The sequence below is a fragment of the Phaethon lepturus genome, unplaced genomic scaffold, assembly GCF_000687285.1.
Source record: "Phaethon lepturus isolate BGI_N335 unplaced genomic scaffold, ASM68728v1 scaffold12113, whole genome shotgun sequence".
Taxonomy (NCBI): domain Eukaryota; kingdom Metazoa; phylum Chordata; class Aves; order Phaethontiformes; family Phaethontidae; genus Phaethon; species Phaethon lepturus.
Window position 1 is genome coordinate 143,447 of NW_010529941.1, and position 14,054 is coordinate 157,500.

The window sequence follows — 14,054 nt, forward strand, 5'->3', positions numbered from 1 at the left end:
TAAATACTAAGCACACTTACTTGGTTTTGACCATTCCACTTCTACAGCAGTATGATTAACAGCACGTGCAGTGAGGATACTTCCTTTCTGTGGTAATCCTGCTAATGTAGTAGCTATCACTTCTTCACTTGATGTATATCCTACCTCGTTGTGCACTATGAGCTTGTACTCGTATGTTGTGTACCTAAGACATTTTAAAAATAATTAAATGGAACGAAAAATGCAGACGTAGAAAACATTGACTGTAAGCCTTCTGCCTGTGCCAAAGTTTTGCTGTTTCTTCCCTCCTTCTCCAAGAAGTGCAGCTGCATGATTTGTGCCAATGAGGACTCTATAAGAGGTGTCTATTTTTTGGAAATAATTCAGAACCATTAACATGGTAACAAAAATAAAACATATTATTTAACTTCTTCATAGTTGTAGCTTCTGAGGTGTTGAGAGATTATAGCTCAATTCAATATGTAATTACAGCAGTGGCAACCTGCCAAAATTTGGATCGGAATTTAATCAAATGAGGCTTTTTTCCTCTTTTGGGAAACCCATTGATTTTAACTTGCAGAGTCTCATTTGTAAAAGTGATTCACCACACAGCAGGACTCTCCCACTACAAAAATATCACAAAAAAGTGCCTAGGAATGCAAACTCATTTAATAAAGCAGTTTTCTTCAGAGCTGTGTATGTTCAACTTACACAGTTTTATTGAATACATCATGTATATTTAGCAAACCAAGTGACTGTCACTCCATAATTTCTTCTGTATATCAAATGCCATGTTAATGTATTTTATGTCAGATTTCATAATCTCAAAATTAATTCCACAAAAACTGCAATCACAGAAACACAGGATCATCTTGTTCAAATTTTCATTGAAGCTGCAGCACTTTGAGATAACTTTCTACAAACACAATAAAGGAACACAGAGTAAATGCTTAATATCTAGATATTTCTCTACGAAATGAAAAGGCATTCACATAGAATATTTACTTTTTTTTTTTAACTGTTTTAGTACGCACCCTATGCTATGCAACCATCCAGTCTGATTGTCAAAAGAGCTAAACTTTAACAGTCCCACTAAGAAGAAAGCAAAATAATGGGAGCTCACTAGCACCAGCAGTAATGATAGGCATTGTAGAAGAATGGTGACAATATACATAACACATCTTATTTCCCTCTCTGCACTTTCTGTTGCTTTCAAACATGTATTCTCTTGGACATTGTAGCGCAGGTGCAATCAAAGATGAATGGAATCCATTCTTGCAATTTGATGATGAGGATTTGAGACTCATTTTTTGATCCATATTTCCAACAATGAAAGTAAAGGAAGTTTGGCTTAGCCTACTAGAAATGAAAAAGCCATCTGAAAAAAAATCGTTATGAAAATAGACTTCTGGCAGGAATATAATAAAAAAATCACTAATTCTGAAACACGCTTAAAACATGACACAAATGACAATAGATGCTGATATATGGATTTTCTTTCTGTGAAAAATAAGGCTTGTGTCTCTCTGCAGCATCTTCTCTCCAGCCACACGCTCATCTTGAGTTGTTGACTGCAAAATCATAGCTGCAGTTTGCAGATCCCTCCCCAAAATAAGTGTTCAGGTGTATCCAAGGGTTAGGCACACTTTTCTGGCCATAGCTCATTCAACCCAAAAGGCCATTGCGCCTAATGACTTGTCACTGAGACCCTGTCAGAATTTATTGCCCACTCTGAACTGCTAACATAACTGCTGCACACATCAGCGCTGCTGAAATGAGCTAAACTAAACCCAAAGGAAACTCTATGTAGAATTTCAAACATGGTTTAAGAAAAAAATGGACACTTGGGCAGGATTGGGTAAAAGAACAGCTCCGTGATGAATTATTGCAATGAATGAAAATGAGCAGTGACTTTCAGCAAGTAGGCAGTGACTAGCTGGAGGCAGTAGCCCTTGGCTTGGTTTGGTCTATACAGCAGTCTGGAGAAGAGGTCACATTCTGCCGGTTCACATCGTGCTCAGGAGGGATGCTCATGCAGCTTCTATCTACGTAAGTAGAAGCAATGTACAGATATTTGAGGGGCAATGACTGACATCCAGTCCTCATAAAGCACGCCAGCAAGCAAGCACTGAGAACACACACATCCTGAAACCATTCACAAATGTTTTGCCAAGACTTTACCTACAAAAAAACAATGCAGAATCCGTGCTGAATCTTCCATAGCTTGTTCTCAATGTGTGTGTTGTCTTGTCTCAAGGTGCAGAAACTAAGGTTGATCAAGAGCAAATGCCTTGCTCTATACCATACAGCAGGTCTGTAACATACTGAGAAACAGAACCCACCCTCCATTTCCCAACTCTCAACACTGTGCATTTAACTATAACGAAGCTAACACAAAGCTGCCCTTAAATTAGATCTGCTGAGAGTGCGATAAATACTCTTCTTGCCTTTGGAGATATTAAAGGAATTGTTAATTTGCATTTTAAAACCAGGTAAGAAAAACAATGCTGAAACCAAGTTTCAACTGTTTCCCAGCTAGGACTTCTGAAACATTCATTCTGCCTGTGCTATAACTTTGCCAACACACAAATCTAGAGCATATGTACACATAAACATAAATGGTTTGACTGCATGAGCATATCAATGCTAAAATTTCACAAGATCTTTATTTTCCTTTGGTTTTCAGAGCAAAACAATATACGAGTCAAGAATGACAGACTAATAATAAATCCCTGCATATTAGAATGATTAACACCAAAGATGATGACAAAAAATATTTCATTACATAATTAATATGTTCACTACATAAAGACACAAGAAATACTTTGAACTATTAAACATACACTATACAAAATGCCAGCATTTGTTTTTATAGTTTTTGTAATCTCACCTGCTAAGACCCTTATCTTCATAAAACCACTGAGTTCCTGAGTAAATATTGTGCCACAGATTTAAATCTTCAGGGGGATTTGATGCAAGTGGTTGCTGGATTTTACGTCTCAGGAGCTCATATCTAACACAAAAGACAAGCAGAACACCAGGATTATCTCAACTAATGTTATTACACAAAAAAAAATCAGGGTTTTTTTTTTTTAAAGCCACACTATTTTGTTTTTACAGCTGTAAACTTTCTGAGATAAACATTCTTTTTAATGTTTCATGATTTAAAACATTCAATTACTTAAAAAAACTACTTTGAAAATGAAGCACTTCTGTTTGAAAGAATGCATTTATTTAATGATTTACAGATTTTAAAGTTGTGGAAATCCTATGAAGATCAAGTCCAAATTGCCCAGTAACGGTGTCTCATACAGACTTGACCGATGCCATCTGATATGCACAGACTGCTACAGAATATGAAATGATAATGTCTCTCTCTTGCAAATGTGCTGAAGGATTGCTATTACTATTTTACTGGTATTAGCAACTAAAGTGTGCATTTGTGTTTAACGTGTGTTTGTAAGAAACTGCAGTGTAAAATCTGGGTGACAAACAGGCACAGAATAAGTTAACTGTTTCGTCTGTAGACTTCAGCGAGGCACATTTGTATACTTGGGTAGACATTCATGAAGCGAGCATGAAAGACCAAACTATTTCAGCCTGTTGTTATTTGGTATCTGAAGCTGTATTCCTCTATCTGTTCCAAACAGCAGGTCAGCCATGAGACTGCCTGATTTGGACAATGTGCCTTCCACCCATTCTGCATCACTTGCTTTTCGTCTTTTTTTACACAAAACCTTCATGGAATTCATCAAAGATTAAATCACTTCATGTCTGCACAAACTAAAGTAGGTAACATATTTTGCATTTCCTAATCATTCTCTGGATTATATAGAAAATTATACTCTAAATGAAACAAAATTATAAAGAGTTGTTCAAAATCTTTAGGATTATTATTCTTTATTACATTTCACAGGAGTTTTTTAATAGGACTTCTGTTTCAGTTTGATGGTTCTCTTTTAAGGCACCAGATGTTTGTTTGCTTTCTACTAGTTATACAACCACTCTGGAATTGCTTTCAGTGGTGAGCGGTAGTTTTAATCAAACTGTAGTTGCAATAGTGTTTCCACTGATGACCAGCAAAGTAGGGTCAAGTAGATATATGTTCACTTAAACACGCAACTTGATTCTCTCAAGTGCTGAGCTGCTGTGTATCATCCTTTCTCTGCCCCCATTTTGGAAAAGTACTACTGTTAAATTCCAGACAAAAGTATGTGGATACTCAGGCAGATCTTAAAGACTCTTACTTTAAGCACTTGTGAAAACGTTTCCTTTTGTGTTTAAGCATTCTGCAGAATGCCTTGGTGTGGGTCACCATCCTGTTGCAATGATCTTTCTGACCACTGGCTTCATGTGTAATTTGACAGTCATCTTTTTTAGCTTATGACCATCTCCAGTCTGTTTAGGAGATGCTGGACTCCTATCCATTCCAGATATGAGACCCTCAATTAAGAAGGTATTTAATAGGTACTGCATACAGTTATTTTGCTTTGCTTCAAAACCAGAAATCAACTGAGAAGCTCTCTTCCAAGAGAGCTGAGACTTCTTATGCGCCATGGCAACAAGGACGTATGTGTGTGACTTCCAACAATTTTCACCCTTGAGTTTGGGGAACAATCCTCAACAGGTACAAAGAAGCATCGTGCCGCTGACCTTAGTGATGCCAAACCAAATTACTGCAGAAGTTAGACATATAACCTCAGAAATTAAATAGTAAAAACTAATTAAACTCCAGCTCTATCAAAACATTCAGATGACTTTATATCCCAAGAAAACTCTCACATGAGTGGTTCATCACTGTCAACAGGACCCAAAGACAGATCATTACAGTTTTAGGAGAAACAGTCCTGGCATATTCTGTCCAATCTATCTCATAGACAAGTCATGAAAAACATCAAAACCTTTTTTACACATGATCACCGTTCAGTGTTCAATCACCCCCACTGGCAGCTGCTGCTGCTACTCTGCTTGCTGCAGACTTCTTGTTTCATCATGCTGTACAGAGCAGCTGCTTCAGTGGTTGTTCTTGTTGAGGGCAGCATGGCACACCATGAAGGAAATGAAGTCTGCAGATGTAGGTTGTGCTGAATTACTTCAATAATCTATGGTTAAATGGTCATGTTGTTAACCCCAGAATAACAGAGACTGCTTTTCAAAAACTTCAAATTTTACTGTAGAACAATCATCATTTCATTCAGTTGTAGAGTGCCCTAATGAAGCCTGAAGAAAGAGTCAAGCTACTGTGCTGTAATAACATACGCAACTGAAATGGCATTACATGCTAATTATTGAACCCATTAGTGCACCTAGAAGAGAGCTACTAACCAGAACATATGGAGAACAGAGATACAACTCCATACGCAATGTTTCCCAACATGTTAAAGCACTAGAATGAAAGATTTGTTTGACTTTTTTTATTGTGTATGTATAAAGATGTATTTGTCTTTATAAACCTTTGTGCACTCAAATACATATTTTTTTAATGTATACACACACTCAGTAATCAACAGATTCAAGTCAAGATCCCCCATCCCATTACTCTACGTAAATCTCAGAAGAGATGCCTTTCTCTACTTCCTGTGGTGAAATCCAGACGGCTAAACCCAGCACTTGCTTGCATTTCCTGTTTTTGGCTCTGCCACCAGACCTGTAGAATTTTAACTTCCATTTTTCTCACACACTCTCTCATTTCCTATTTATTAATCGGTTAAGTTTTGAAGCTTATTTCATGTCATCACACTACCATGGTCACTTTCTTTTTATGTAGACTAACTCCCACAGAGTATTAAGAATATTGGATGCGTTAAATATTTTATGTTCACAGAGGTCTCATCGTTTTCTTGTCATTTTGTTGGTGGAACATGTTGCCCGAACTGACCACCAAAACGTGGTTGATGCTGCAGCCCAAACCATGTATGACTTTACAAATGTCCTGTGTTTGCTCCTTCTGGCTCTTCAGACAGCACTGATCTGAGAGATCCAGAGCCTTCCTGAACATGTTCTGCAAAGTAATTGCCACAATACAGACACCAGACTTGCTTTAAATAATCCTGACTCCTCAAAAATTCAAAACAATTCAAAGCTCACCCTGCTATCTTGCTTCTAGACATACCCACTTTCCATGAGTCCACTCACTGACTCCTGAACCCTAAAAAGGGACTACAAAACATCATAAAAGAAGATATCACATCATAAAGTTTGCATCACGCAGAATTTTCTGAGTTGGATTTAGGTAAGGAGAAGAAAACTGTCATCTGAGTTGCAACTAAAAGCTTACCTCAGATGAGGACCATTCGGCCTTAGCGGTGGTTGCCAAGAAATGGCAATAAAGGACTCGCTGATTGGAGTCACAGACAATGGACTAATACTCTGAGGAACTGTTGAAGGTGTAGTCACGCTGGTAGGCAAACTCTCTGTACAGCCGCCCAGAAAGCCATCGCCTCCAGAACAAGCTATTACAGTGACCGAGTAGTTTGTATAGGGTATAAGATCAGTCACCAAACGACTTAATGCTGATGAAGTATTCCCAGTAACAACAATTCGTGGATCAGGCATGCGAATCTCATAGTAAAGGATTTCGCCATTCTGTATCAGAGGAGGATTCCATGAGACCTGAAGGAGAAGTAAAAAATATTAAAATAACAGAAGTCTTTCAGTCAGAATGCAGAAATACAGACACAACATGCTACAAATGGATGCAGGTCTGATCTCAAGATGTGCTTTTCTTTTTTCATGAAGACAGAAACAAGATTTGTCTGCACTCTCTATATGATGAAATATGGAGGTTTTCCCTTTTATTTTTCTGTAAAAAATTACACTGCTAGGTCTCAGACAAAAAAGAAGCACAATTTTCCATTTTCAGAATTATAAATTATGCTGAGAAAACTTTATCACAAAAAAATTGGGAATTACATACAAAATTCATGTTACAGATATACATACTGCTACACTTACTGTGGTTTTATTCTTACTAAACTGAGGTTAAGGGGTTTTTTTTAAGTTTTTTTTTTTTTTTAAGTATGCTATTCAATATATTAATTCTTACCAGCTCCAGTGAGGAATCACACTCAAATCATTGTACCGTAAAGTGCAAGGATGTTCTCAATTCTTTTTTAAGACTTTTTGCTACAGCATCATAACAGAGTGGACTTTAGACTGACACAACGAGGACATGTAACTGTATTAAGAATCTTAAAGTTTCCTAAAGGTAGTGTAACAGCATCTATCAATCCTGCCTCCCCTAGTAGTCCCAGTGTAGGAAATACACCAGCTTTGCTTTGCTCATCCCTGGGACTGTTTTCCTTGCCATTGATCCACTCATCTGTAACAACTGCTGTCTCTTTCCTCCCAGGCATGGGATAATTAAGGATTGAATCCAACAGCACAAAGAACACATAAATGGAGAAAACCTAGATGAAGGTATGTGCAGGATAAAATGAACAAAGAAAATATTGAAGTGTTAAATAGTAATACCGAGATACTTTAGTTTAAGTTGTTGCACTTTTTCCTTCATTCTCTCCAGCTTCCAACATAAGTATCTTTGAAAAGGTATATGCACAGTTACACATGGCCATGGAAACAGAGAAGCTTGATTTATAAAATTATTTTTAAAGGACCCTGGGGGACTAGGAAATGTTATATCTTAGGTACAGAAGGACCTCTTAGGCCATCAGACTTGTAAGAAACCTGGCAGTAAAGTACTGGAGAAAGCTGAAGGAATTTGATAACAGAATCTGGAATACTATTAAACAGAGAATTAGAAACAGGGTGATCTTGAGTAAAGAGAGCACAAACAAGATTATTGGTGCCCACATAGGAAAGGCTTAGCTCTGGCTAATTATCAAATGCTGTCTTCGGATTTCTGTTACTTCTGGCCCCAAATCACTATCTAACAAATAAAGAAAATACTATTGATAAAACAATGCAAAATTTCACAGAAGGTAGGAATCAATTCTGCATCATTCTCATGGACATTGAGCATAACTCTCATTTTGAAGTAGACCATGTGATCTAGCCATAAGCTTAGAAAGCAGAGAAGAGCGGATGATTAGCACAGACAACAGAAAATTATTTCCGTGTAGGTGGAAAGCATTCAAATCAGTAAACTGCAGGTGAAATTTCCAATGCCAATGCTTTGTGTTGCTACCATATTGCACACACTGGATGCACCGTATGTGTCACAGAAAGAGGGGAATGTGCAAGGTTCACTTTTATTTTCAGGGTCATGCCTTTGAAGTTGCTGGAAGAAGCACAGAAGACTAAGTTGTGATACACTATAGCAAAACACCCATTTCTGCAACCATAATTACGTTATTCTTTTTTGAGGTGTAGCACCTATCCTGAAATTCTGCCTCAGTGAAGCATGACTAAAGATATTTGAGGAATATTTTTTAGGAATATTAATACAGTAAATCTGTCATTATCAGTGAAAAAGGCCCTCTTACTTGTTGTTTAATGCAAGGTGGCTTCTAATAAAAGAATTATATGTCAAACGCTTTGGAAAATTACTGGTACTACCCTCTCAGAAGAGAAAATTGTCTAAAAGTGTCTGCCTTGTACCAAATCTTGTTTTATTTCCTGGAAGAGAGGAGTTACTGTTTTTTCATTACATTACATTTTAGATGCCTATCTTTTATGTCTAAAACCACAACATTACTCTAGTAGAACTTGCCATACACTTCACCATATAGTGTAATCCCTTCACATAACGGAACAGATTAATAACATGGGCAGGAGAACAGATGCTGCTTCAGAACCTCAGCTCCTGAGTTTTATACAGCATGTGGACTAGCTGGTAAAACTTGAAAAAAACTCCCAGGTGTTACTTCACAGCATTTGCTGTGCACTAGTAGATAAAGTACTTCATACCGTACATAACATAGATGCTTTGTCAGGAAATTTCTCAAACTATTTTTTTTTCTAAGAGAAAACAAGGCTGAACAAAAAGAATATTCAGTCAGCAGCATGATAACACAGAGTGCAACTTATTTTTGTCTGGGCATGGATAGCTCATACAAAGATACGTAGAGTTATCAGTCATCTCTTTGGTTAGTATTTTTTGAAACTAGAAAAAGGGATGACCAAGGATACTCACAGTCATTGCTATGTCACTTGACCTGCTTTAAATTACATATGTCACCTGGGAATAACCAATCATGCAGTCTCTGACAAACCTCTCTTGTCAAGAGTCAAGGGACTGCCTGACCCGGGCAGTGTAAATGAAGATGATGGAGCCAGCCTGGTTAACACACACGTGGCACTACTGGACCTCTTCTCCACTTTGATGTGCCAAGGTTTGAGGTAAGAGCTTGGCAATGCATGAAAGCAGGAAAGCTCACTAGACAGGCTGTGTTGGAAGCAGTAACAGTTTGTTCATTGATTTGAAGCTCAGCACTGAGACCATGAAAGAGGATGCCCATGAGGAAGAGAGAATAAGGTAACTACTGGGAGAGATTAACTGATTCAATGTAATGACTCTGGAAGCTGTCATTTAAAGATCAAAGCACCTTATTTTCTCCACCACAAAATTTAAAGAGACAGAAATCAGCCATTTTCCCCCCATTAAATAGTTATAACCTTGGAAATTATTTTTTTATTATTTTTTTTGACAGCAGTTGGAACCTTGCAATTTAATTCTGAACTAGGTGAAGAGAGGCATTGGCACATGGGTAACTATTTTATTAGTTCAGGTCTGGCTTCAACAGTTAGCTTTTAAATCAGCGTGTTTGGCTTCATTTTATTCTCATTTCTCCTAGCTACTGCTTGTAACATCTACAAACAGAATGTAATAAATACACTACTGAGAGCTTTTCACTGTTGGTCTCAAAGCACGTTGTAAGTCTCAAACTGCAGGTGTTATTATTCCAGTTTTACAGACGAAAAGACTGAATCCCAGACTAAGTCATGTATCAGAAGGAAAACTGAAAACAAAGACCTGCTACCCTAATTCTGCATTTCAACCACTGGGCTATGGTCCTCTGCCAACCTCCTGCCCCACCCTCCCCACTCCCCCCCAAGTAGTTGGGAGATGAATTTCCTCATGAATTCTTATCTGTCTTAAAAGAAATTATAGTGGGATTCAATCAAGAGCCAGTATCACACCAGAAAAACAAATCCTGACAGAGGTCATTAATAATTATTCTCATACACTTTGCACATGAATTAAATTCCACTTCAGCAGGCACTACCACAGAAGAATGGCACAATCAACTTTGCAGTTGATATCAAAGGCAGAGGGATAATGCTGACGAAACCCTGGTTAGTTCACCCCAATGTATGATCCGTACCAAATGATCAAGCTGTGCAAGAAGTCAGATTTCTAAAATGTGGCAAACTTCTAGTGTGCAAGTTAAGGTTGTTCCAATGGGTGTTGGAGCATCCTAAGTCGATCGAGCAGCGCTTATGTAGCAAATAAACCAAGGTCTCCCTGACCTTAGCAGCATTACAAGGCAATCTTCACACAAGGATTGATTGCTCCTAAACAATTTCCCCAATGCACGAGGCACACCTGCATAAAACTGGAAGTGTGGTGAATAAAGTCTAAATTCTTTTTCCTTCCCAGTGTGAAGCTGCTGCGTGGGCTTACTGCATCTCCCTTTAGCATTCAAGGCCTAGGTATCAGGGTTGCTCATATTCTCAAAATTATGTTCTTAGGCGACTGCAGTCTGAAGCATTTTGAGAATGAAATAGCAACAGGGAGTTTTAACCTCGAAGAGTGGAAGGGTCTTCACAGCCTCATCCTCTACCACACAGTGATCTGCAGAGGTAAAACACTGAAGGGTCACCTCTCTGTTAGTCACCAACTTCAGTGACCATGGAGTTATCATTGCATCCAACATTCTGTAATCAGAAGCAACTTCACAGGACAGCAAACATTAATGTGTGAGACAAAATCAACTCCAGAACATGTACCTAGAAATAATTCCATAGGAAGTGGAAAATGGATAAAAAAAACACCTTCCTTTTCATGGATGGTACTCAGACTATAACTACAGGGTGTACTGCTTTAAATATGCCAGTGGTATCCCTTCCGTACAGCTGGAATCTTTTAGTCCAGCTTACTTACAGAGCAGGCATTTAGCAGTCCACTGTCCAGCTTCTGGGCTAATGAAGAACAGAAGACAACTATAAAAATAGAGCCTGGTTTATTTGTGTTTGCCCACTTGCATATGCAATTTACTAGTCAAATTTGAGAAATAGCTACTAGAAAAGTTTATTGCTCTGTAGCAATAAATTATAACCTTCTGCAAGTTGCAGACTACAACTCTTGAAGATCCTGTGGACAGCAAACCAATGACATTGTTCATTCTGTAGGGTGGAATACCAGCTTTCTCTGCTGCAGCTTTTTCTATATGAAGAAAACAATGGCAGATGAACTGTAAATTAAGTGATTGTCATCTTTGAGGGTAACAACAAACACAGATGACAATGGAATTAAAAAGCCTACAAACTTTTTTCAGTCAGAGAAGTCATGAGGAAATACTTGTGAAAAAAAAAATCCATAGAAAATGAATGACATGATATTAAATCAATATGCAAAAAAAGAAAGTAGAATGAAGAACGACAGTTTGGTGCTACAGAATCACCATGGGTTTTCATTTCTAACAGGCAACATATAATGCATATATTAAGAGAAAAGTCAGTGAAATCATCATAGGGTTTTTTTTTTTTTCTCATTTTGCATTTAGTCAAATTTCAGGAAGTCAGAACATCAGTAACTTATGTTATCATGAAGGAATAATATGGCACAAGAAATGTATGTCAATAAGGTACTTCATCCAACCAGGATGAAACCATTCTCTCATAACCTATCTAAGCACCAAAAAGAAAAAAAATTCTTTTCCTCTCGAGAGAAACATCAGGATTAAGTACAGCTCATGCCAACTTCTGTCTTGAGACTGAAGTTATGTGAACAATGACAGGAAATGGCTGCAGCTTCTTGTCTTATCAGTGGTCCAGCTGGTGGCGCTGGCCAGCAAGGGGAGCACCACAAGCAAACATGGGTCAGCAAGTCTCCAGTTAAGCCAATATTAAAGACTTCTTCCATCTTCCCCAGGCCAAAGCCCACAAGGGACAACAGCAGCAGCAAAAAGGAGGTCTTCCTATTTAAAGTTAAATGGCCAAAGTTGGAGAATTTGCCTACTACAGTTAATTTAGTTCAGTGTACCCAGCCACATAATGCTTCTCCTACACAAAGAACTGCTTTAAATAATTATTCACTATGTAAACCAGCCTCTTTCTCAAGGCACTCAACCTAGCTACATTCCCAAATGTCATATCAGTGTGAAGGGTGAGATTGAAGCAGCACGGCAATTGCAACCCTCACAAGAAAAGGAAACAATTTCTTTTATACTTCTGTACATTAGGGTATAGCAAATCTTGTGTAACAGGAATAATGTTCATGGCATTGGCATATACTAAATAAACGGCTTTTGCAGTTGCTGAATAACTCCACATCACTTTGGCATTTAATCAGCCACAAAAGCAGTTTATTGCGCAGTATACTCCACTACCATGAACATTATCAATTCAGCAAATATTAAAAAATATCATGCAGGTGTCACAGAAATGGGTACTTCAAAAATTATCGACAGCTTTATACTTTCTGTTGCACAAAAGAAAGCAAGCTAAATGTTACGGAGAGATATCGGTCCATTCTGATTAAAATTAAATGTTAAAGGAGCACATACACATCAGAGGTGTTTATGCCAAGAGTGACCTGCTGTGCTGATATCTTACTCCTTGCAGAGTGAAAGCTTTGGTCTATGAAAATAAGCTGTATACTCAAGTGAGTACTATCCTGGAGCACTTTGAATTCTCCACATCCTCAAATCATTTATATTGATTCTATGACTAAATAAAGGAATGGAAATATGTTTCTCTTTTTTTGTAAATTCTCTCTGTTTTCAGTAGAAGCAAATATTTGCGCTCATGGTTTAGGGATTGGTTGCACTGACAGCTGAAAGCCTCTATTGATTTGCAACCGTGGCTCAGTAAAGGAGCCTCTCGCTAATCTTTCCCGCAGTGCCCTTCCAATACTTTCCACTCTAACCTGGGAAGACAGCTCTCTCTAGGGCAAGAGGTAATTAAAATCTCCCTCCCAAAGAGACAGCTTGTTTTCCATTCTCTGCTTAAGAGTTACCATCGTAGACACTGAATAAGATGAGAGCATTGTACAGCACAAGCAGATTCCACAAATTTGATTTGAACACTACGCAGGTGATATATGCACTGCGAGTCTGCAGGGCTTGATCTGCTCAGGAGGGAAGGTATGCCTTTTTGGGACTCTCTGAGTTTAAAGGCACCAACATAAAGCAATCCCAAACCAGATCCATCCTATTTCCACGCAGGAAAACTTTTCAACCACCAACTGGCAATCCTTGCACAGTACTTCACCATCATTCTGCCTGTGCAACTAGCGTAATTCTGGGGTGAAGGGACACAAGGGGTTTGCAGAGCGGCTATTAAGATCTACTCCCTAGTTTGAAAGAGCAGGGCAAAAAACCCAAACGTTTTTAAAACCTTGTTCTTTTTGTATTCTCCTAGTACAGAACGGTAACACGGGCCACAAGACAGCCTCAGTGCCACAGCACAGCCCACTGGCTGGTCTCAGAGTCACTACTCTGATGTGAACTTGCCATAAAATTGAAGAGAAGGAAACACCACCACCACTAGTGAGCAAATGCATTCGACAGACCTGTAAGAAGACTAACAAGTAAGATGAAATCCTAGTCGCTTCTTCTGGTGCTCCCATCTGCAAACAAGCAGAAGGCAAGAAAACCACTGGGTGCAACAAGACTTCTCCATAATCTCTTCAGTTACGAAGTGCAATGAGCTCTTCTGCACCTCTAACTTTCTTTCAATTTTTTAAAGCTATAACAAATACTAATAAAAAAAGAATAAGAAAAGCTAGAAAAAATAAATCTCTTGCTGTCCTGGACAAGTAAGTGAAATGTTTAGGTTTTTAAGAAGTCTTAGAATCTTACAAATCAGAAACAACGTAAGTCTCAGCCATGGAATACCCTCTGCAGAGGAACTGTACCAAGCATTCCCAAGTCTCCCCCAATTATGAAGGG

General features: G+C 38.3%; 1 protein-coding gene across 1 annotated transcript in view; it reads right to left on the reverse strand.

Annotated features, from left to right (window-relative positions):
• LOC104613651 (usherin-like) overlaps positions 1 to 14,054 on the reverse strand; it is a gene marked incomplete at its 5' end in the record, with an annotated part of 193,364 nt that overhangs the window by 113,649 nt on the left and 65,661 nt on the right. The window contains 3 exons of the mRNA XM_010284111.1: positions 21 to 184; positions 2,870 to 2,992; positions 6,257 to 6,591. Coding sequence (XP_010282413.1) covers positions 21 to 184; positions 2,870 to 2,992; positions 6,257 to 6,591 — 622 coding nt within the window. The remainder of the gene's footprint in view (positions 1 to 20; positions 185 to 2,869; positions 2,993 to 6,256; positions 6,592 to 14,054) is intronic.